Source organism: Wyeomyia smithii, chromosome 2 (assembly GCF_029784165.1).
Source record: "Wyeomyia smithii strain HCP4-BCI-WySm-NY-G18 chromosome 2, ASM2978416v1, whole genome shotgun sequence".
NCBI classification, from domain to species: Eukaryota; Metazoa; Arthropoda; class Insecta; order Diptera; family Culicidae; genus Wyeomyia; species Wyeomyia smithii.
In genome coordinates this window covers 103,082,320-103,103,698 of record NC_073695.1, presented here as the reverse complement: position 1 = coordinate 103,103,698, position 21,379 = coordinate 103,082,320, and the positions used below count along the sequence as shown (strand labels likewise).

Below are 21,379 nucleotides of genomic sequence, written 5' to 3'. Positions count from 1 at the left end.
GAATTTTCATATTTTCAGCTCTAGAGGGGTCAAGTGTTAATTAGAAATGTCAAATAATTTAGAATGTTAACAATATAATAACTGAAAACTAATGTTTTTTTTCTGGTTACGGTGATGAAACGGTCTGGGAAACGGTTTTCTATTTCTGGTAACTAGTACTTTCAGGGGTTTAGAATTCTGATAACTAGTATATTCCGGGATTTGGTATGCTGGAGAATGGTTCATTCTGGGGAAAATCCTTCGATACTTTATTTTCTTGGGAATGGTTTTCTAGGAAAAGTCGGACAACCGAAATTAGAGCAGCGAAGGGGGGGGACTTCAAATTATTTTACCCCTTAAGTACCTGGCCGGATACCCGGGTCCCACAAATTAAGATGCTTCTTGCTTTGTCATTTCTTGACTGATTTTCGATCTTGGACTGTCAAAAGATTGGAAAATCTGTTGAATCCTTGACAGGTCAAGATCGAAAATCGGTCAAGAATTGATGAAGTAAGAAGCATTTCATTTCGGCTGGCACCCGGGTATCCTGCCGAGTATTTACGTGTGTTAAAATTACCGAGTACATAAGGTTAATAGTATGTATATTACAAACAAACAAAACCACTTTTGTTGTTCCTTGTTTCTACAAAACCCTCATACATCGATTTATCAATCTTGAACCAAAGGAATATACAAAGTGTGCCATAATTATTGCAACAAGAAATATAAGGAACGTTAACCATGTTTTGGGCAAACTTGAAGAAAACTTTTAAAATAAAAATAATTTATTGAGTAAAAACGATTAAAAACAATAACAAATGTTTCTATACAAACACCAAAAAACATGCTCTTTCCGACGCGCAAACAACAAAAAGGCTCGTGCGATGCAAAGATCTTCTTGCCCGAACCATTCGTCGCGAGCTCTTCACCGACGAGAAATTCTTCACCGTTGAGTAAGCAAACAACCGATAGAACGACCAAGTACTCGCACGAACATCAGGAGATGCTGATTCAGTTGAAAGCCTTCGATCCTTCGCTCGTCTCACCCAGCTTCTGTAATGGTTTTTGCTGGAGTGACCACCGATTCGCGAACCGAGCTTCTTTTCGTTGAAAAAGGAGTGAAAATCGATGGTGATTACTACCAATATTAATAGAGCAGAGGTTAGGCAGATACCTATCGCCGTATTGGTGGAAATGTTGCATGCTTCCTATATGTACATGCCTAACATGAAGTTCGATCAAAGCGCTCGGGGATATTACGTCACAAAGTTTGTTTTGAAAATTGCAGTGCGTTAATTTATGTGAAGATGACGGAGTGCATAGTTCTTGAAATGCCGTTTCGCTCAATAAAATCATGTGAAATTTCTTCATAGAAGATACAAAGTTTGTGTGTTCCCAGCACTTCAAACCGAAAGGCTTCGAATGCCGGTATCTTGTCGGTCATGGTAAGGCAATAATCATTTAAAATATTTACTTTGGTCTCACTATCAAAAACATTACAGCCGTTTCAAATATTCTTACGCTACCTGAAAGAGATCCGTCTGTAAGAAATTTGCGATTTAAACATAAGGCACAGGCTAATAGCTAATAATTGATAGTTGGTTGAGAAATCCAGAGACAATTATAAGGAAGATCTCCCAAAGAGTGAGCCGGTGAAACCATCGCAACAATGGTGCAGAGATAACTGTGTTTAGTCATGTTGAACATGTTAAAAAAGTCTGTTTCAAATTTTAAAAAGCAATTTTCCGAAGTGTTTCAAGAAAGGATCGAAAAAATATGTTGCTACACGTATCAATATTGGAATAAAATACATGAAAAAAGTATTCTAGAGGGAAATATTAACAAGTACAAATAGTTAAGATGTGAGACCACGGTAATTTTCGAAATCGTTGTACTATTACAGGAAAAATTAAATTGCAGGAAAAAATATTTGAGACTCCATCCGAAATCGTTTCGATAAAATATCAAGAAAACAAGGCACTTTGCAGAATAAAAATTGATTTTGTTTCTTGATTTATTTATGTAGTTTATTTTTATGGTGTAATTTTGGGAAATCTTACCCGATTAAAATCTATGTTGAATTTCGTCTGGAAATTTAAAATTGAATTTCTTGGTGTTGTGAATAATCCGCTAACCGTACTCTTTTCGCTTATAACTGTTCCTCTTCACCACATATTCAAAAATTGATTTCCAATATAACAAGAGAAAATCTTTTCTCAAAAGTTGTATTTATTGCCTAAAATCCTGTTTTATCAATATCTACCAGTGCGTTGTGATGGAACCTTCGACGTTGTGACGTAGAAGCTTTTAGCATCAGGTTTGTTTACTATTTTTTCGTTACCAAGCCAATCAAACTCCTTGTTTCTCCTAACCTGTCAATCTATTATCGTTGGATTACTACCTGGCACAGTGGTCTAAACTCGAAAAATCGTGATCGTTTTAGATTTGACTGTGAAATATTGATTTTATGTACCTAGTGTCTTCAGCAAGTTTATTCCTTATAACTAACTTATAACTCCCCCTGGAAAATAGATATAAAAACTATTTTTCCTAATTTTCAAAATACCAGATTGCTTCCTTCAGCAAAGTTGTAGGAAAATCAATAAGAAAAAGAATTGCTGAACACTGTAATCTAGTTTAGACCACTGTGCCTGGATGAGAATTTGAAGAAGAATGTGATGGGTTGGGCCCAGAAAAGGAATAACAACCAAAACTGGGTCTTCATGCAAAACGGTGATCCGGCTCACACGAAGAAAATCGTTCAAGACTGGTGCAAGATCAATTTTCCTCTGTCATCTCATCACCAAGGATGAATGGCCTCCAAACTCGCCAGTACTCAACGTGATGGGCTTCTCGATTTGGGAGATGTTAGAAGCAAGGGCCTGCTCACGAAAACACACAAGTTGGGACGAGTTGAAGCAGTCTTTGCTCAAAACTTGGAAGGAAAATGACATTCGGTCCGCCCGCGAGTTTTATCCTAAGCATCTTCGAGCTGTCATCAGAGCTAAAGGAGGACACATTGAATTAGTTGTTGTTTTTTAATTGTTTTGACACAATAAATTATTTTTGTTTCAAAAGTTTTCTCTTACTTGCCAAAAACATGGTTACCGGTCCTCTGTTTCTTGTTGCAATAATTATTGCGCACCCTGTATGGAAAAAAAAAATTACCTTCGAATTTTGTTTAGCGGTAAGGCTCAAGTTTCGTCGTTTCAAATATAGTTTCAGCTTAACCCTCTAGTGCCCAAATTAATTTACAGACGAACTCCGAAAAAATTACTATAAAGCCTTATAAACATTTTTTAAGTCCTTATTGAAGCTTTTTAGAGGTTTGACTGAAGACCGTCTAAGGGCGGCACTGGGTACTAGAGGGTTAATCAGACTTTGAAAAGTCTTGCTTCAAAGCGATAAGAAAAGTATAATTTTACCGCTTTTTAGGCACGACTTTCCAAAGTCCGATTGAGCTGAAATTTTGCATGAGGACTTCTATCAAGAAGACGTATCTTTTGAGTTCTATCGCTAAACGGCATTCGAAAAGTCGATTTCAATTAGCACTTTAGTAACAAGCAAAGCCTTGGTGCTACATTCCGATTCGGAATTCGACCTTCTGTTTATTATACACAGACTTCGCAGCCAAATGTTGAGTGTACAGGACAATTGCGGGGCTAGCGCTACGATGCTACTGACACTAACAGTCTCTCCCTAGCCTAGACTCGAACCTACGACGATTGGCTTGTTGGAGACCAGCTGGGAGCGCACTTTAGTAAATAGCAATAAATACAACCATATGACAATCTACATAACAACAAGTCAGCGATTAGCGGTTGTGAAAAAAAAGTCAGCTATTAGCGATTAGCGAAAGTTGCGCTAATATGAGTTTAGTGTTTAGCGATTATCGAGCTAAATTCTCCAGTTAGAAATTTAGTCTTTAGCGTCGCTGAATTTTCAGTTAGCGGTGCCCACCACCGATTATTATAAACAATGGAGTACCTGTTAAACAAATGACATAGGCGTATTAGTGTTTGGTGAAGTTTACTGGACCTAGACCGGCATTGGGAAACAATAAACTATGATGAGAAAAATGATAAACTATACACGTTTTTCGGTGTATGTCCCAACCGCTGCGATAAGAACTTTGATGTGAACAATTGGATTTAACTTTTGTAAAGTAAGTGACATGATTTTTCAAGTAACAATCGGAATATTGCAGAATTCGGCAAGAAAAGGAAGTGTATGCGTTAAGGCTTGAGTATAAATCTATGCTAGAGGTCATTTGACTTTACTGAGGTTCTAACCCACGATCAGAAATTTATTAAGTATCAATTTATCTATATTGAGCTATATAAATCCTTGGTGGTGGAGCAAACATAAAATAGTGTGTTCACAGGGAACGCATTATCTATTTCCGAGTCTTATACTTCTGAAAATTCGAAGTGGTAGCTCGAAGTCGGCCGTTTGTGGCTTCAATACCGTTTCGCTTGAGGGCATATGCTTTTGAGTGGGAGCTAAGCTGCCCATAAATGCATAACAGTCCCATGTGAATTTTCATCACTTTTGAGATAAACCTTAGAAACTTCTTTACATTACGTGTGCTCTCGAAAATTTACAACAAAAGTTAGGTTTGTTGCTAAAATGATGAAAAAAATATTGATTTTGGTCAGTCCCACGTTACGAATAAACGCATAACAGGCTCAGAGCTAAAACCAATTAGCAGAAAATCATGGTAACTTTCATTAAACGACCAAATAAAGTGTACTGATCGGAACAACAATAACCTTATTGCATATAAAAGTATTCCGTGCAACGCACGTGCTGTTTAAATTAACCGTTGCGTAGTTTAGTCAATGGTCAATTCGAGAACAACAGTCAAATTGTTGTTTATGCCTATGAAAATCCACTTTCCGAATTTCGTTTAGCGATAGTTCTCAACAAGTTTTAACTTCCCGAAAAAAAGTCTCCATGCAAAATTTCACCTCAAGCGTGCAAAAACAAAGTAAAACCTCGCTCTTCCATTCTGTTTTGAAATTTTACGGAGCTAGCGTTATAGTCTTACTGACACCAGTCCCGAGGCCAGGACTCGAACAAACGACCACTACTGGTTTGTCAGACCAGGAGTCTGTTATCATACCTGGATATACCAAGTACATAAATGCAGATAGAAAAAAATCAGTTGAACCTATCATATTCAAATTCATCTCTAGAAATGAAAAAACGCCATCGCTAAAACAAATACATAATTGAGGTGAAGAATAAATACATGTATTCATATATTTTCGAAGATAATCAAGATCAAAAGAACACTATGTGCCAGGCACACTTTCTGAATTCTTTATTATATCCAGCCGCCAGAACTGGGATTCACATCTTACCATTATACTGAAACTTTTTTCGTTTTGTATATAGGGGAGATGTAGCAGTCATGTCAACACAACCAGTTATGGCCTATGCAGATGGAATGGATAAAGTTCATAATTGGTACCGTTGCGCTTGTGCGATATAGCCATAACTGGTTCACTTACCATGTCTGGCGCACCTACCTTAGTCTTGGGATGGGACAGACTTTTAATTGAAAACACCTTTTTTGTCATACGAATATGACTAATTAAAAGCTCACGATGCTACCATACTAACACTCGTCATCGACTTTACCCTAAGTTTCATAAATCTGCGTTTTCAAAGAAATTCGACCAATTAAAAAACCGATTAGTAGGAATAACTTATTTTTTAAAAAGTAACTTTCACCGGAGAATAGTACCAAAAGAAATCATTTTACAGATTTCTAATTTTCAAAGTTATGTTTTCGAAAGCTACAGAAATTACTAATTTGAATCAAACAGAATTTTTTTTTTCATTAGAGAATGCGTCTTCATTTACTATTTCGCTAATACTTTGCATATTTTCTCACAACTTACATAAAACATGCGATTTTTTTAATAAACAATACTTTTTCCATAGCTTCTAAAAACAACTATTCTAAAAGAAATATTGGGTGAAATACCTATTTCCGGCCTATTAGGCGGCCGTCTCTAACATTGTTTTGAATTATTGATCGGAAGTAATGAAGAGACTTGAATGTTGCTCATTGTTTTACTGTTAAGCTTTCTTATTTAGCCTGGTGCTTTGCGTACGTATAAAATGCTTTCAAATACGAATAGTAGCTGCTCAAACACGTGAGATTTGGACGGCAATTCCGTCCCAAAGATCACATTTCCAGCCGAATTCGAAGTCCAGTCGAATTCGTTTTTGCGGTGAAGCTACACCCGGAGTACACTTTGTCCTGTAACTGTTTTTTTTTTTTTCACTTTCGGGACTACACTTGTTCTGTCTCGGAGTACACCCGAAAGAGACAAGGGGTAGTTTGAATACAACAACAACAAAAACAAATGCTGTCAAATGCCCTACGAAAAAAATACAGCTGAGTATAGTGTCGTTTGAGTGTTGGTTTTTAAGCTAAAAAGTATAGTCCGGGACGGTGTAGTATTGTTGCTAAAAAGAATTCGCCCTGGCATTTTTTTTTCGTCAACACCGAGCAGCTGACCATCTTCCGATGAGACGCATTGCTTTGTGATGATTTCGGGCTGCCAAGATATCTCGCAAATATATCATATGGTTTCATTAACAACACATGTATGATGCAAAAGTGCTTGAGACCGAAATAAGAGGCACGGTTAAGTTGCTGGCAACCTGTTTTCATTCTTTTATTGTTTACCGTACATAACAGGCTTAGGAGAAAAACTAGCTAGGTACCTAAAACAATTTGGGATTGATGTTGCTTATAGGCCACTTGACAAAATTAAAAACATATTGTTCACAAAAACTAAAGACAAAATTCCAAAAGACAAAAACACAAACGTGGTATATGAGATTAACTGTGGTCAATGTAACAAATCATATATCGGAGAAACGAGCCAGTTTTTGTATAAGAGATTGGAACAACACAAATATAATATTAAGACGAAAAACATCGGAGGCACAGGCTTAGCCCAACATACTTTAGAAACAGGGCATAAGTTTGATTTCGACAAAACTAAAATTAAAGAAAAGGTATCTAAGCACAAAACAAGACTAATAGCTGAAACATTTCATATTAAAGTTAGAGGAGATGATAACGTTGTTAACAAACAAAAAGACTCTACAATTTTCAAAGCTGCATACAACCCTATAATTAAACTAAACAAACTAAAAACAGGAAAAGGAAGAAAATTAGATAAACGAAAACAAAACAGTAGTTGTGGTGTGTACAGTAAGTCGTAAAGTTTGTATGTTTGAATTTTGTGTTTTTGTTCCGAATGTATATTAAATAAAGTTAATTTTAGAGTCCGCTGATGATGAGTGAAGGCCAGTAGTAACTCGAAACGTACGGACAAACTGGCAAATGTAGTTTAATTTATTTACTCCGCCGAAAACTGTCGATCACAAGAAGCAATCAAATCTTTTATTGTTTAGTAAAATAATGTGCAATATAACAGATTCCTTCATAAATATTCATTTGAAATCATGTAGTTTCTGTTTACAAATAAATTTGGGATTACCGCTAGTAAACTGATAATATACCGGCAAAGTTTTCAACCTATGTCTTAGTGAATCTCCATATGCAATAGCTTCTAATTTTTCGGCCTTGTTGGATACTGCATAAAATTAGTGTGCAACGTGATATTGATTTGTAAAACTTACCAAAATTAGTTATATAATGGTATATTTCGGAAAAAAAATTACAAAACTTGTACTGCCGTTCTACACATAGTTGTCCCATGTTACTTTTGGTCGATTTTCGTTTTCTATCACCAATGAGTATTTTCATGTATATTTCTGAAAAACTTTCAAAAATAACATTGTTTGTTCCGAAAGTCTTGAAAAACCATACCAAGTCTGTTTGTCCCATCGATGATTTTCTACACATATTTATCCCACTAGATTTTTTTCTATTCTAATTCATCCCACTAACCACTAATTCCCACATTTATAACTTGGGAAGGGCTACAGAGCACTAAAGACTTCTCCTAACAACGTTTGGTACATTACAGGTTTCAGAAATTCGGAACCGAAAATCACTTTGCTTGATTATTTGAATGCGGTACGTTCATATCTTTGTTCGGGATAACTAAGCCATGTTTGCTGGTTTGTAATCTGAATGCTCTTCCTTTTCGAGCATAAAAAAAGATAAACGCATGAGATCCATACTAATTGGAAGTTGTAAGAACTGTCTTTTGTGTTTAGCCAAAATGGTGAAAGCCCAAAAACGTTCGAATATGATAGGAAAAAATCTAAAAAACAATTCCCCTTTGTAATGGTAAGTCATCTGATACTTATTCAATTAACTAAACTTTCATCTCGACTATCATCACTTTCGTATAATGACAACAAGATTAGCGTGATCATTTTCGTGAAAGGTTAAACAGCCTTGTATCCCCAGTACGAACTTTGTATTGGGAAACATCGAATGTACGTAGTGGGACTGATATGTGTAGAAATTACATATTGGAAGGCAAATTTCTCGGCATTATTGTCCAAGTGGGTATTTTTATGGAAAAAAGTGATAAATCGAAAAACCTTTAACTAGATTTATTGAAAACAGTCTATTGCAAGGTAAAACTGGTTAGAAGCCCATAATTGCATATGTCACATTGACGCAATGCGTAAAAGTATTGTAAAACTTTAACATCGTTTTTCTCGTTTGCATGATTTGAAACATGGGACAAATATGCGTAGAACGGCAGTGTAGCCATTGATGATGACCAAAGAATGTTTTTGCATTTGCTTTTTTTTCTTTTTTTGGTTGAATCTGAATGTAACTGCAAAAGCTGAGAATGGGCCGAAAATATCAGTTCGCCAAAGAGCAATCTACGCTAAGTTTGGAGAACTGAATAAAACTTTATAAAAGTTTAGAAAGTTTAACTTTCATTGATTGTACCATACCACTAATGTAATAGCGATGGTTTACTAAGAAATTTCCAAAATCTGAATTCTAGAACTAGTTTTTGGCAACAAACCGAAACAAAATCCATCGGAGGTTATTCAAATGAGAGCAAAATCATTTAGATCCAGAATGAATAGATTTTACTTTAAAATATAGCTATTTTCGTTTACGATGCAGTAGTTAATATTTTTCAGTTCATCATTTGCCATGTACATTTTGAATAACAGTATATTTCCAACAGAATGCATGAGTTTTATGGGTGATCAATGTGACCCCGATTAGTCGCATAAGACATTAAAGAATTCTCGTTTATGAAAAAACGATTGAAATGATTCATTCCAGATCAAGGGATTTTCTTTGGCACATTCCAAAACTGATTTTAAATGAATGCCGTTTCGGCAAAAACAAACATGGCGCAAATTATTGGCAAAATATTGTAAAAAAATAACAATTTCAATTCCATCGCATGAATATCATTTAACGAAAATTCAGCTTTCCTAAATATTTTCAACAGTTTTTGCTATGACATTCTTAAAACAGTAAATTAACTATACACAAAAAAACGCATTTCTATGCATTTAATTGTAAATGTAACTATTCGATAGCGTGGAGTTTAATCTAGTTTCAGTGATGTTTCACATTTGGAACTGCAATTTTACGTTTCAAACATTCAACACTGACTTGATTTGAAGATAACTAATGCATTTATCAGTTGTAACGAAAGTTGTCCATTAGGATATGTTTTACTTCTGTTCGCCTTTTTGCAGAATATGATGTACATAAACCGAAATCAAATGAAAAATCTTACTAGGTAACAACGTATACAAGTTGCAGTTATCTAAAAATGTTATTGAATACGAATAATCAGTACTTTGAAAACAATTGGCATATCTTATAGTAGTATTTGCGTTTGTGTTTGAGCAGTCAACGCGTAAATTCTGCATTTGAATTAGTTTCGGCATTTGAATTATGTTTTCGAATTCTAAAAACTCTTAATCATTACCATTCTAGGAGTTTCAGAAAGCGGAAATAATGCAATGAGAATAATAGTTGGAGGCTATGTCACTAACTAGAAGCTTATGGAATATATGTAAATGCATAATCAGGCGTCAATTTCGAAAACGAAAATTTATGCCATTTTTTCAAAATTTACTCAATACATGAGACTCTAATGATCAGAGTGTCCTCCTATTTTTCAAAACATATAACGAATTTGCTGAAAACTCGGGATTTGCTTGCTTCTAATTGATAACAGTTTGAACGAAACTAAAAAATCGGATCAAGATAAAAGCTCACTAAGAATAATAGAAATAAACGTTGCACCATCACTTTTTATAGCATTGTAATTTTCTGCTGTTTCCAACATTTACCGTAGCTTTCTTCTTCAGAAGTATATTGCATTTATATAAGATACTGAAATCAAACGAATTCCCAACGCTTTCAGTTGAAACATTCGTAATTTCCAACATATACTTACCTGTTTCTCTCAACCCGACACACAACTCAAAGAAATTTTTCTTCCTCTCTATAAATGGAACCCTGCAGTGCTAATTCAATTCCCGCAACATGACCGGAAAATGTCGGTTTCTTTACGCGTCAATAGAAAGAAGTGCAACATCTGTTGATTTTTTATTATTTCCAAATAGTCGTATGAGACATTCAACAATCACCTCTGTCATCTAAGCAATAAATATAACATTCAACAACTCTCTTACCCTAACGGGTACAATCGCGTTAATTGAACTTGATCATGGATGAAAGTGAAAACCCGCGCGTAAAATGGTTAAAAGTCGTTACTGAATCTTTCACAACATTAAAATGCAACCAGTCTTGCAGTGCGTGTGGATCAGCTGCTCTGCTGCAAAACCGGTATTTAATGAACCTAGCGAGCAACAACCAAACAGCCGATACTGTCGATCGCGCAGGCGAAATTGTACTTGTCCAATATCAAACAGATACTTTCTAGGAATTTTCTTCCTTATTCAACAAAAAATCCCCCTCTTCAGGCCATCACGTTACATCGTTTGCCGTGTTGAATAACCGGAAGAATTATGGCATAGATATTCAACCCGTTACGCCGAACGTACAGCGCTACTATCATGCCTTTTTTTCGTTACTCAACATCGTTTATACAACAAGAACGCAAGCAGAAGTTCCCCAAAGCAAAACTATTTGCTGCAGTGTAGGCTTATGCAATACGCTCATGGGAAGATAAATCACAACTTCTTAACACAACCATTTCTCCCGCGATATGGTACAAAAGCTTTCAATGTTGCAATGTTTCTTCTAATTGATAGAGTAAAATACCAACTCTCTATGACGCCAATACGACCAGGCGACAAATGAGTAAGTAGGGAAGTCTAACGATTTACAAACCTGAATGCAATAAACGCATCACCCATTTCGCCTCCAACGATGTGAACTCCGCCATCTGGGATCGACAAGCCTTTGAAAAAGTTACGCACATCTAGTGCATTCGCTGACCATGGTAAATTCTGCAAACGTATTATAACGCTCATCTTGACTAACGGCAACGGCTACGTTGCCTTTGAAATCAATGGAGATTTTTCCGTCAATTGAAAGTAACCTTAATGGCGATGGTTACAACCGCCAACGACACGTCCTTCACCTCCTTCAGGTTCAGCCTAAAAAAAAAAGGAAAACAAATTGAAAAATGCTCGCATACAAGTATTTTTTGAAAAAGTCTTTGAGTGTGCCACCATCTATTCTCTTTAATTTTTATATTGACTGTAAGTAATAAACCAACAACAATGAGCAATCAAGATATCGGATATTAGTTTTCCATTTTTTAACTAAGCTATTGTTGACTTTAAACTGGTTGCGAATTTTTGAATAAACGAGATCGAGTGAACAAATCAAAGTTCTAGGAACACTTTGATATAAAGTTACAACCGACTGAGTTTATTGAGTTCCTGTTAAAAGCAACCAGCCTTGAACATGTTCAATATTTAAACCTGAAACCTATATTTTTCACGCAACCGATATACCCACTCTTAATACTACACAATTATCATTTTCAAGGCGTGTATACCATAGAAGTAAACTCACAGCATTGGCAGCTTGCGATGCTGTTTTCCTCCAGATAAGTCGTTATGGCAGGGGAAAGTTTTTCCTGAACAAAACAGTGCCAGCATAGGAAAAACTATAAAACTAGACATGCTCCGAGATAAGCCATTAGTATACGCGTGCTATAAGTCGCCTGATGGATATACGTTAACGTTAGTGCAACTGTGATTGGTAAATTTGGTGTGGTATATAAAAAAAGCATAATGTTGCGTCTACGGAAAGTGAGTTCACTTGGTATACTAAGTAATCTTGTTTGTAGCTGATAATTGATAAATAACAAGCGATTTTGATGTAGTAAAGTGATTATGGTGATCGTCCTAGTTAGCTACAATAAATACAAAGTGATGTTAGAAGTGGATCAGTGGGAAAGTGGTGAATTTTTTTTATTGAATGCGGAAACACAGAAAATGTACAAAAATAAGAGTGAAAGAATAATGGTTCTCGCAAAATTATTTGAAAGTGATGATGAAAAATAAAATAATGCATGGTTTTTATACCTGTTTCATTTGCAACATCAACACATCATACTGATAATACTTTTTCTTATATTTGAGCTTCAACAAAATAAAGCTGGTCAATTATTTGTCATTTGTGAAAATGATGGTGTTACACGCGGTCACCAAAATGATGAAGTAATTCGTAATGCACTTTAACAGCATATCACAATGTGTACAAGAGCGCAGAATAGTTTGAAAACTAGAGCAATTTTCATGATATTAAATCTCAGACTTATACCTAGTCACTTGCGTAGCGCGAGGGGGGGGGGAAGATTTTTATACGTGTCGCCTTCAAAAAGGTGACATCCGTGAGATTAATTATCAATTAGGTGGAGGTCGCGGTGAAACTCTCAAAAATTATATAAATTTGTATAATCTCAACCAATTTTTCAAAAATGGATAGATTTAATGCAATTGAAAACGAACGTGTCAACTTTCATAACTTTTGATAATCAAATGTTTTCACTGCAATCTGGTGCGGGTGACACCCAGAGGGGGACTCGGTCACCCGGTCATGCTACGCCACTGTGCCTAGTAATCAAAAAAAAGATGAACAGATAAAAAAATTTAAAAGATATGATCGACCGTTTATGCTTCGTTCATTAAGAAGTTTAGAATGCTCTACAACAGCGGTACTCAACCTTGGGTACGCGTACCCCTGACGGTACTTGAAAGCCTTCAAGGGGTACGCGAAAAAAACATCAGTAATGGCGGACAAAGCAAATTACACAATGTTTGAGATAAAATGTTCAAAAACATATTTTTATTGGATAGTACTACTAATTTTATTACAGATTAATTCAGATGTTTTCAAAAGTTACTGTTCGAAAAATCATACAAAATAATGGGAGTACAATTGATTTGTAAAATATCGCGAAGGGGTACGCGGGCAACAAAAGGTTAAGAACCGCTGCTCTACAAATTGAAAGTTAAATAAAGTCGTTCACTCTTAGCACTTAGTTATATTTGCAGTCGTACCTAACAATTCGTACATGGATCGTTCCCAATATCAATTGAGCTAAACGAATGACGTTTGGTTGCGTGAAGCAATATTCGAACGAAACTAGAAGAAACGAATTTTTATTGCTTTCGTTCGAATTTGATTCGAACTATAACAAAAACGGAGCTGATTTAGTAACATTTACAGCTACCCATAACCATGTTTATAGATTCAAAATGACTATCGAAAGACCTGCGAAAACGGTTAAATAAACAAACACGGCCCCCTCAATGTACTATTAATTAATTGATCACAATACATACTTTCAACAACACATTTTCAATCGTCTAATCCTATCATGAGTTCTCATAAAGTTTGCATGGGAAAAGTAATGCGAATAAGCTGTTTTTATTTTAATAGGGAAGGTTTGTTGGTAACTTCAGTATTTATGATAAATATTAGTAAATAATGAGTTGTGTGTGGCCAATCACAAATGGTGACTTCTCAACACTGTTAGAAATTTGTAATTTTAATTGTTAGGATTTGTTTGCTTTCGCAATTAGGACTTATCATTCGTAGGTGTTAAAACCTACTTGTTAAAAAAGGCAAATAAACTTACAACTAACTTTATTCTAACCTAATGGCTATAGAGAGAGCAATTGTAGCAATTGAGGATTACAACGATTTTTGTCGAAAATTGGTAATAATTTTATTTACCATGTCTTCTAATGTTTCAACACCAGCAAGTCTATGTCATCCGAGTATACCAAGCCAAAAAGGACGTTTCAAAATCATTTTCAGAATTTCATTCTGAATCCTTTGAAGCGTTTTCTTTCTTGTTGAACAACAACTTGACCAGATTGGTACAGCAGAAAGCATTTCTGGTCTAAGAATATGTTTGTAAATCAAAAGTTTATTCTTTACACAAAGTTTAGGATTCCCGTAAGTGAGAGAAGATATAAACAACTCGTATGTTTGATGCACTTTGCTTGTGCTTGTACTCTCAATGTGCTCTTTGAAAATAAGTTTTTATCGTAAATTAGTCCCAAGTACTTAACCTTGTCAGACCAACTCAAAATAACCTAATTCATCTTGATAGCGTGATTATTGCTTGGCTTGAGGAAAGATGCCCTAGTCCTATGCGGAAAAATTAGCAGATGAGTTTTAGAATCATTGGGAGCGATTTTTCACTTTTGCAAGTAGAAAGAAAAAAATATCTAAACTTTTCTGCAATCAACTGCATATGACACGAAGACTTTTTCCTTCCACGAAAATGCTTGTGTCATCGCAGAACAAGGACTTTGTGGCAAATATCCTGTTATTTATACAATCTGTTCACCTGTTCACTAGGGATGGTCGATGGTTTTCAAACCCGAAACCCGAACCTGACCCGTACCCGACGGGTTCGGGTCGGGTTCAGGTTTGAAAATTTTTGAAAGTGTCGGGTACGGGTCGGGTTCGGGTTTAGTGAAAAAAAAAATTTCGGGTTCGGGTCGGGTTCGGGTTTGAAAATATCGGGTTGAGGTCGGGTTTGGGTATGAAAACCCGAAACCCGACTATAAAATCTATGAAAACTCGGGTTCGGGTCGGGTTCGGGTTCCACAATTTTGGGTTCGGGTCGGGTTCGGGTTTCATAGAAATAAAATTCTCAGGTTCGGGCCGGGTTCGGGTTCAAACGAATAAAAAAAGTTCGGGTTCGGGTCGGGTACGGGTTTGAAAAACATCAAACCCGACCATCTCTACTGTTTACTTTACTTTGTCGAAAAACCAATCAGAAAACGCTATGTTTTATACTAAGATAGCGTCAATAATCCAACTTTCTGCATTAAAAACAACATTGTGAAATTTTTGGCGTTTCTAATTAACTAAAAATTTTAAACCAAATTTGCGCACTCAGGTCTGGAAATTCTCCTCCATATATTTTAGCTTTTTTTCCTGTATGGACTTCCTCACTGCGACCAGAATCGCAGATCTATTGTGAGATATGCCCGGGTGTCTGCTGCATCCCGCACTTCTGTTAATAGCATTACCTCTATTGAGAAGTGGCATGCTTATTATTATTGTTCATCAGTACTTGTGTGTAATGTGCTACTCTTCCTTACACGCTTACTGTTCTACTATACCGAAACTCGTTCCTCTTGCCAAATTTCACCAATTATAATTCCCTGGAGAAGTTTCGTCGTGTGTCCTTCTGGCCAGTTTTATTGATAAGAGGGACTTATTTTTTGTTAAGAGGAAGTCACGCAAAGGTATTTGTAGATTTAAGCGTGAAGGAAGGGTAACTGGTGGGGAGCCTGGGAATAAACCCATGCTTAAGTCCTTTTTGACATCGGATGGCCTGGTTCTACTAAGATTCGAACCCACGACCACCCGCTTGACAAAGCGGACTCTGTAACCTTGCTGCTACGCAGCTCCCCTATATTTTAGCTTAGGCTGTTGCTTATCAGATCAGATTGCATTTACGATTTCAAAAATCTGACGTAAGACGTAAGACGTAATTCTACGTTAAAAAAGAGTGAAATGTCTTCTATTTTTTTTTTTCATAAAAACTTGTGTTAAAAAAATTCAGGATGGAGAAATGTGAAACAATTTTGGTTTTTGAAGGTTAAGTTTTCGCAGGTACTTGAAATGAAAACATCCAAAACTTTCGGTAAAAAGAAGAAAGGAAAAATGTCTGACAGAAGATGTGAATTAAAAATCTAAACATTGAGAGTGTCACGAAAATTGCCCAATTTCAAATGCTTTCAACTCAGTCAATTTTCAACGAATGCTCACAGTAACCGGTCGGAAAATTTGCTAAGTTTAAGATGGTGACTTTCAGTTTCCGGAGAACAGCCCAACATGATCAAATACAGGTCAGACTCGATTATCCCGAGACACGATTATTCGGAACTCGATTATACGGAAAAAAGGTTCGATTATCCGGAGTAAATTTTTTTATTCAATTTCGGATTTCGTTTACATTTGTGACGTTTACCTTTTTGTCGATTCTATCTAGAAATGCCAAGTTTCATGCAGTAGTGTGTTAGTTCTTCTACGAGCAGCATAAACACAGCACAAAAGAGAAAAAAGTGTAGTGCAAAAGGAGAGTGAGGAGAATACCAAACCAGTAGGAAATAATAAAAAAACAATTTACATACAAGCAGAATCATATTTATTAAGAGTTTTAAATTGGAAAAATGTTCAGATTTACATAATTTAAAAAATCATCATTCTCATTCCGCATTCTCACATTCTCACATTCCGCTATCCTGAACTTTTTACCAGCAATTTCGAAATAACATCAAGGTTAAGCAAAACAAAAATTCAATTTTGCTTCAATTTAAAATTTTTGGTTTTTAAAATCTCCTAGGCCTACATTCAAAATAACTTGAAAGCGGATGCATTTGGATATTGTAGAAATGCTCTAAAGCTCAATTAAAAAAATATATATATCAAAACAAGAAAACACCCACATTTTATATAGGAGTGTTATGTGAATCGCAGCAGTATTGTTTTTATTACAAAAAATAACCCAAAGTTCATGTTACAAGTAGGGTTTGCAATCCCGGAACAGAAATATTGATTCCCGGAATTTCCGAGTTCCGTGAAAAATTTTGTAAGATTGACTATAGTTTCTTATGCAATATTGCAATAAAATTAAATAGGGTAAACAGGTATAATACGCCCTCCCTAAGGAACGTCGTCAATATTGTAGCTATGTTTATCACAAACGACAAATCTTTCATGCAGTTGGATACACTATTTAGTTGGTAACGCATTGCTATTATTTTGTTTTGTAATTACTGTTACACAAAAACGCCATAATTTTATTAAAAAATATGATTAAATTGCAAGCTTTCCAATCTACCGGGCCAAAGCGCCCCAGATGCAGTATAATATGCCCCATGCAGTAGCTTCATATGCCAGCTCAGCAATCGAAGTGAAATAGTGCTTGAAGTCTCAGAAGCAAACGCTAAAGCAATGAACAAATCAGCCGGGCTAGCGGTGGGGCATATTGCCCGAGAGCTGTAGTGTAGCAGAAGCATTGATTACTTAGGCAAATTATACAATTTTTATCGTTTCTACACTAGATACAGCTGCTTAGTGGTTCATTTGAGATATATACGCTACGGATTCCCAATAGTCTCATGTCTTGTTTTTTGTGTGTTTCCGAATAAATGGACTGGGGTGTTATGCCCCGGGGGGCGTTTTATACATATTTACCCTACGTCAAACTGGTGCGACCTGAAATATATCATTTAGTATAGTATTTCAACGTAAAAATCATCTTTGCATTAGTGAGCTTTCAAATGCTCTAAGACTGACTTATTTTGAGTCGTATTGAACTGATTATTTAGTATTCTATCGTTTCCTTCCGGTTTGTCTCGGTCAGAGAAAACCACCGAACTGCGAAATAACAAAATAACGTAGTTAATTAGCCAAAATTCTTCCTCAGAATCTCACGTTCAAATCAAAAATGATATAAACTTCAAAAGGGTTTGAAATGTTGTTCTGTCAATGAAAACTAGATTTGAGACGCAGTTTATTTAAAAATATCACAATGGCATAGCAAATATATTTAAACGAAAAATTTTTTAAAAAATAGCGAATATTTTTGCTAGCGCTCAAGTAAACAGTAAATATTTACTGTAGTGTAAAAAATATTTTCCGCGTCCAATGCCTGCCTAACACTCAGTTTTCTTTTCAACATTCTAAAGGAATTGGACATTGTAATCGGTGATTTGAAAGTATTCTAGAAATCGAACATCAGCAGTGATTCAGCAGACTTGAGCAAAGTTTTACAGAAGGAAATAACATTTTTGAGCTTAAAGGAAAATTTTCAGCGGATCTGAAGCGATTGTTTGACGGCATAAAAACCCTTGATTCTCCTCTTCTGCAAATATATGCTACAAAAATTGATCACGAATTTTGGATGTTAACTTAAATATATTTTGTATTTCATTTGTTTTTTTTTTTCATGCGAATTGAGAATGAAATTTTAAACAATTTTTTGTTACTTTTAACTGAAGAACTTCATTAAAAATCTCATTTTGCTAAAAAACTTGTCCGGTTCCCGGGAATTCACGGGAAATGCGATTTTTCATTCCCGTTTCCCGTGAAATCGATTCCCGGGAATATTGTAAACCCTAGTTACAAGCAACTTCCTCCTATCGACCACGATGGTTTCTCAAAATAACACAGTTCACTTTTACAGCGTTTTTCGAAATAACACGGATTATTATGCACGAATCTGATATAACACATACAGAGATTTCTTTTGCAAGACATCTTCCAAACAAAAATATAATCCATAGAAGAAAAAAATTGTTCAAAGACGCGTTGTCCACTGTGTCGTATCATCGTACTCTTGTCATACGTTTTTGTTAGTAGTTCAATTATCTTACCTGAACTATTTAATACGAAAATTCACAGCACGATAAATATGTAACTGTAAATATCTAATGAGGTGTACATTTATCAATTTCAGACAATAACACTAATAATGATACTGCAGGCTACACATTCATCATCGATAGAGCATCCGCAGAGCTACTCGCTGTTCAAACGTGGAGTTGTACTCGGTGATATGACATACAGCTATGCCTCAACCGATATGGGATCATCGAATGGAGGTCGTGTGAAAACAGTAACTGTCATCAAAAATGTATCCGTTCCCAAACCCACCAGTATGGTATTCAGCGATCGCACTGAACAGTTTTTCGACAAGTTTGATCAAAATGGTCACAAAAATCACGAGCACGTTCAGTACTGGCCCGCCGACGAAACAAATAAAATGAAGAAAGCTACCATAGTTCCACCGTCGTTTACTATACCTGAAACAGAAGACTTCTCCATTGAGGAATTCAAACATCCGATGGAGCTGATAGACATAGTAAAAAGTGCTGCGAAAACACAAAACAAGCTGTTGAAAAAACTTCCTTCGGATGACACCGGTCCTGTAGTTTTTCCTGCAGATACTCAATCAATGAAGAAGAAAAACAACGGAGTGGTAACTGTTGCCAAAGATTATACCAGCGTATCGGCTTCCGATCCTAAAGAACGCAGCAAACCTAAAACTGCAAGTAAACTCAGCACGAAAGTTGAAACGTCAGCACAAGAAAACCAACCGAAAAGTTATGGCTCCACAGACACAAGTGACTTCTATCATGACGATTTTGAACAAACTGAATACGTTTATTTTCCGGAAAAGAACACTTACACTCTAAAATCAATTTCCAAAGCCCCTACGGCAATAAAGAATAAAATAAAAAATACAGCTTATGCCTACAAAGATCCTTCTCCGCCCAGCAAAATTGACTTTACTCTTTACAGTACCCCTAACGACACAACTGTACCAGATCTGCTCTTCTCTGAGCTGGCCAATGCCGTTGCCAGTCGGAACATCTCTATGATCAAATCTTTGGCTGGACAGTTGGATGAGCCGTATGTGTATCCACAATTCGACTTTGAATCTCTGAAAACGGACGAGTACGGTCCACTGGCACTAGCCTTCAAAGATAAGGGCAAGCTTGACTCACCTGCGTCAACCACTGTTCCGAAATTCGACTTCGTAGAGGCGTCAACCGCGACCAGCCCGATGACGACGACAACGTTGGCCACGACGACGACTCCAAAGAAACTTTTACCTAAGTACATTGCACCCCGACTAAGGGGATTCAAAAGGTTTTCATCTAGAAAACAATAGTTATGCCATCTCAACTTAGTGAATAGTAAATAATTTATTAGATTTCAAATTGAACTTTGTTACACATTTATAAGTTGTTGATGAAATACACAATTTTGTTACGGAAAAATATGCAAAGTTTGTGATGTGAAACTGGTCTTGAGGCTCGATACTAGTGTAACAAGCCAGGTGTCGTATGTTTAAATCCCGACTAGGGAAATTGTTAGTGTCAGTAGAAGATCGCAGCGTAAACCCGCGGCTGTGTCCTATTCACGCAACATGTGGCTGCGAAGTCTGTGTCTTATGTCGAATTCGTTTTTGCGGTGTAATTGTACAAGGACTGCACTTTTGCCATGTAGCTGTTTTTTTTTTCACTTTCCGGACTACATCAAAATTACACCTTTTCTGTCCCGGACTACACCCAATAGTAACGGGATGTAGTTTGAAAACACCAGCAGAACAAATATTGACAAATACCGTACGAAAAAATGACAGCTGAGTTTAGTTTCGTTTGAGTGTTCGTTTCCGAGTTGAAAAGTGTAGTGCGAAAACGAATTCGACAAAAACAGAAGCATAATTTCCGACAGCGCTAAATCTCGCTTTGCTTTTTTGTACTGATATGGAAATATACGTTGGGAAAAATTTTTTAATCTGCTTCAATTGTATTCAACAGAATCAGAAAAGTAGATTATGATTCTAATATTTTTATAATATTGACAACAAATATGAAAAAGAATGCTTTAATAGAAAAAGAAGCTATAACAAAAGGACTAATTTCAAGAGTGTATATATATTTGTTTGGTTAGTAAAGAACAAGTATAGGTACATCGGGTATGAGTGTTTGTTTTTAATTTAGAAAAAATAAATAAATAACGTGAGCAACATTAGAATCATTTTTTAACAACAGAAACAAATACGATTCCATAACTGTTTCTATCACTTCAAATTTAGATTGATTTGACGCACCGTTTTTTTTTTAAACAAATAAGCATTTTATTTTCCATAATCACTCTACTTAAGCACTTTTTCTTATATTTGTCTTATCAGTCTCCTTGTTGTTTCAGTAAAAGATTTGAGCAAGACTTTTTTCCACAACAATTTGAGCAAGACTTGTATCCGATAAATAATCTGTATGGATTTCAAACTAGTTGCCGTAAATTTAAACTGTTCATACAAACATATGAAAAGTTGATGCGTTTTCATCTTGATTGCCTACATAGGTTGCGAGTTGATACTTACCATTTTCAATACCGGTGCATTCTGAATAAACAATGTGTACACATTTTAACACAATC

The 21,379-nt window shown here is 35.9% G+C and overlaps 2 protein-coding genes across 2 annotated transcripts in view; one reads left to right on the top strand and one right to left on the bottom strand.

Moving 5' to 3' along the window:
* LOC129723540 (uncharacterized) overlaps positions 1 to 21,379 on the bottom strand; it is a 45,917-nt gene that overhangs the window by 13,361 nt on the left and 11,177 nt on the right. The window contains exon 2 of the mRNA XM_055677820.1: positions 11,270 to 11,538. Within this exon, the coding sequence (XP_055533795.1) occupies positions 11,270 to 11,412 (143 nt within the window). The 5' untranslated portion in view covers positions 11,413 to 11,538. The remainder of the gene's footprint in view (positions 1 to 11,269; positions 11,539 to 21,379) is intronic.
* Positions 12,083 to 20,209, top strand: LOC129723541 (uncharacterized). The gene is made up of 2 exons (XM_055677821.1): positions 12,083 to 12,201; positions 18,888 to 20,209. Exons 1-2 carry the CDS (start codon positions 12,184 to 12,186, stop codon positions 20,103 to 20,105), a joined length of 1,236 nt encoding a protein of 411 aa, XP_055533796.1. The 5' UTR covers positions 12,083 to 12,183; the 3' UTR covers positions 20,106 to 20,209.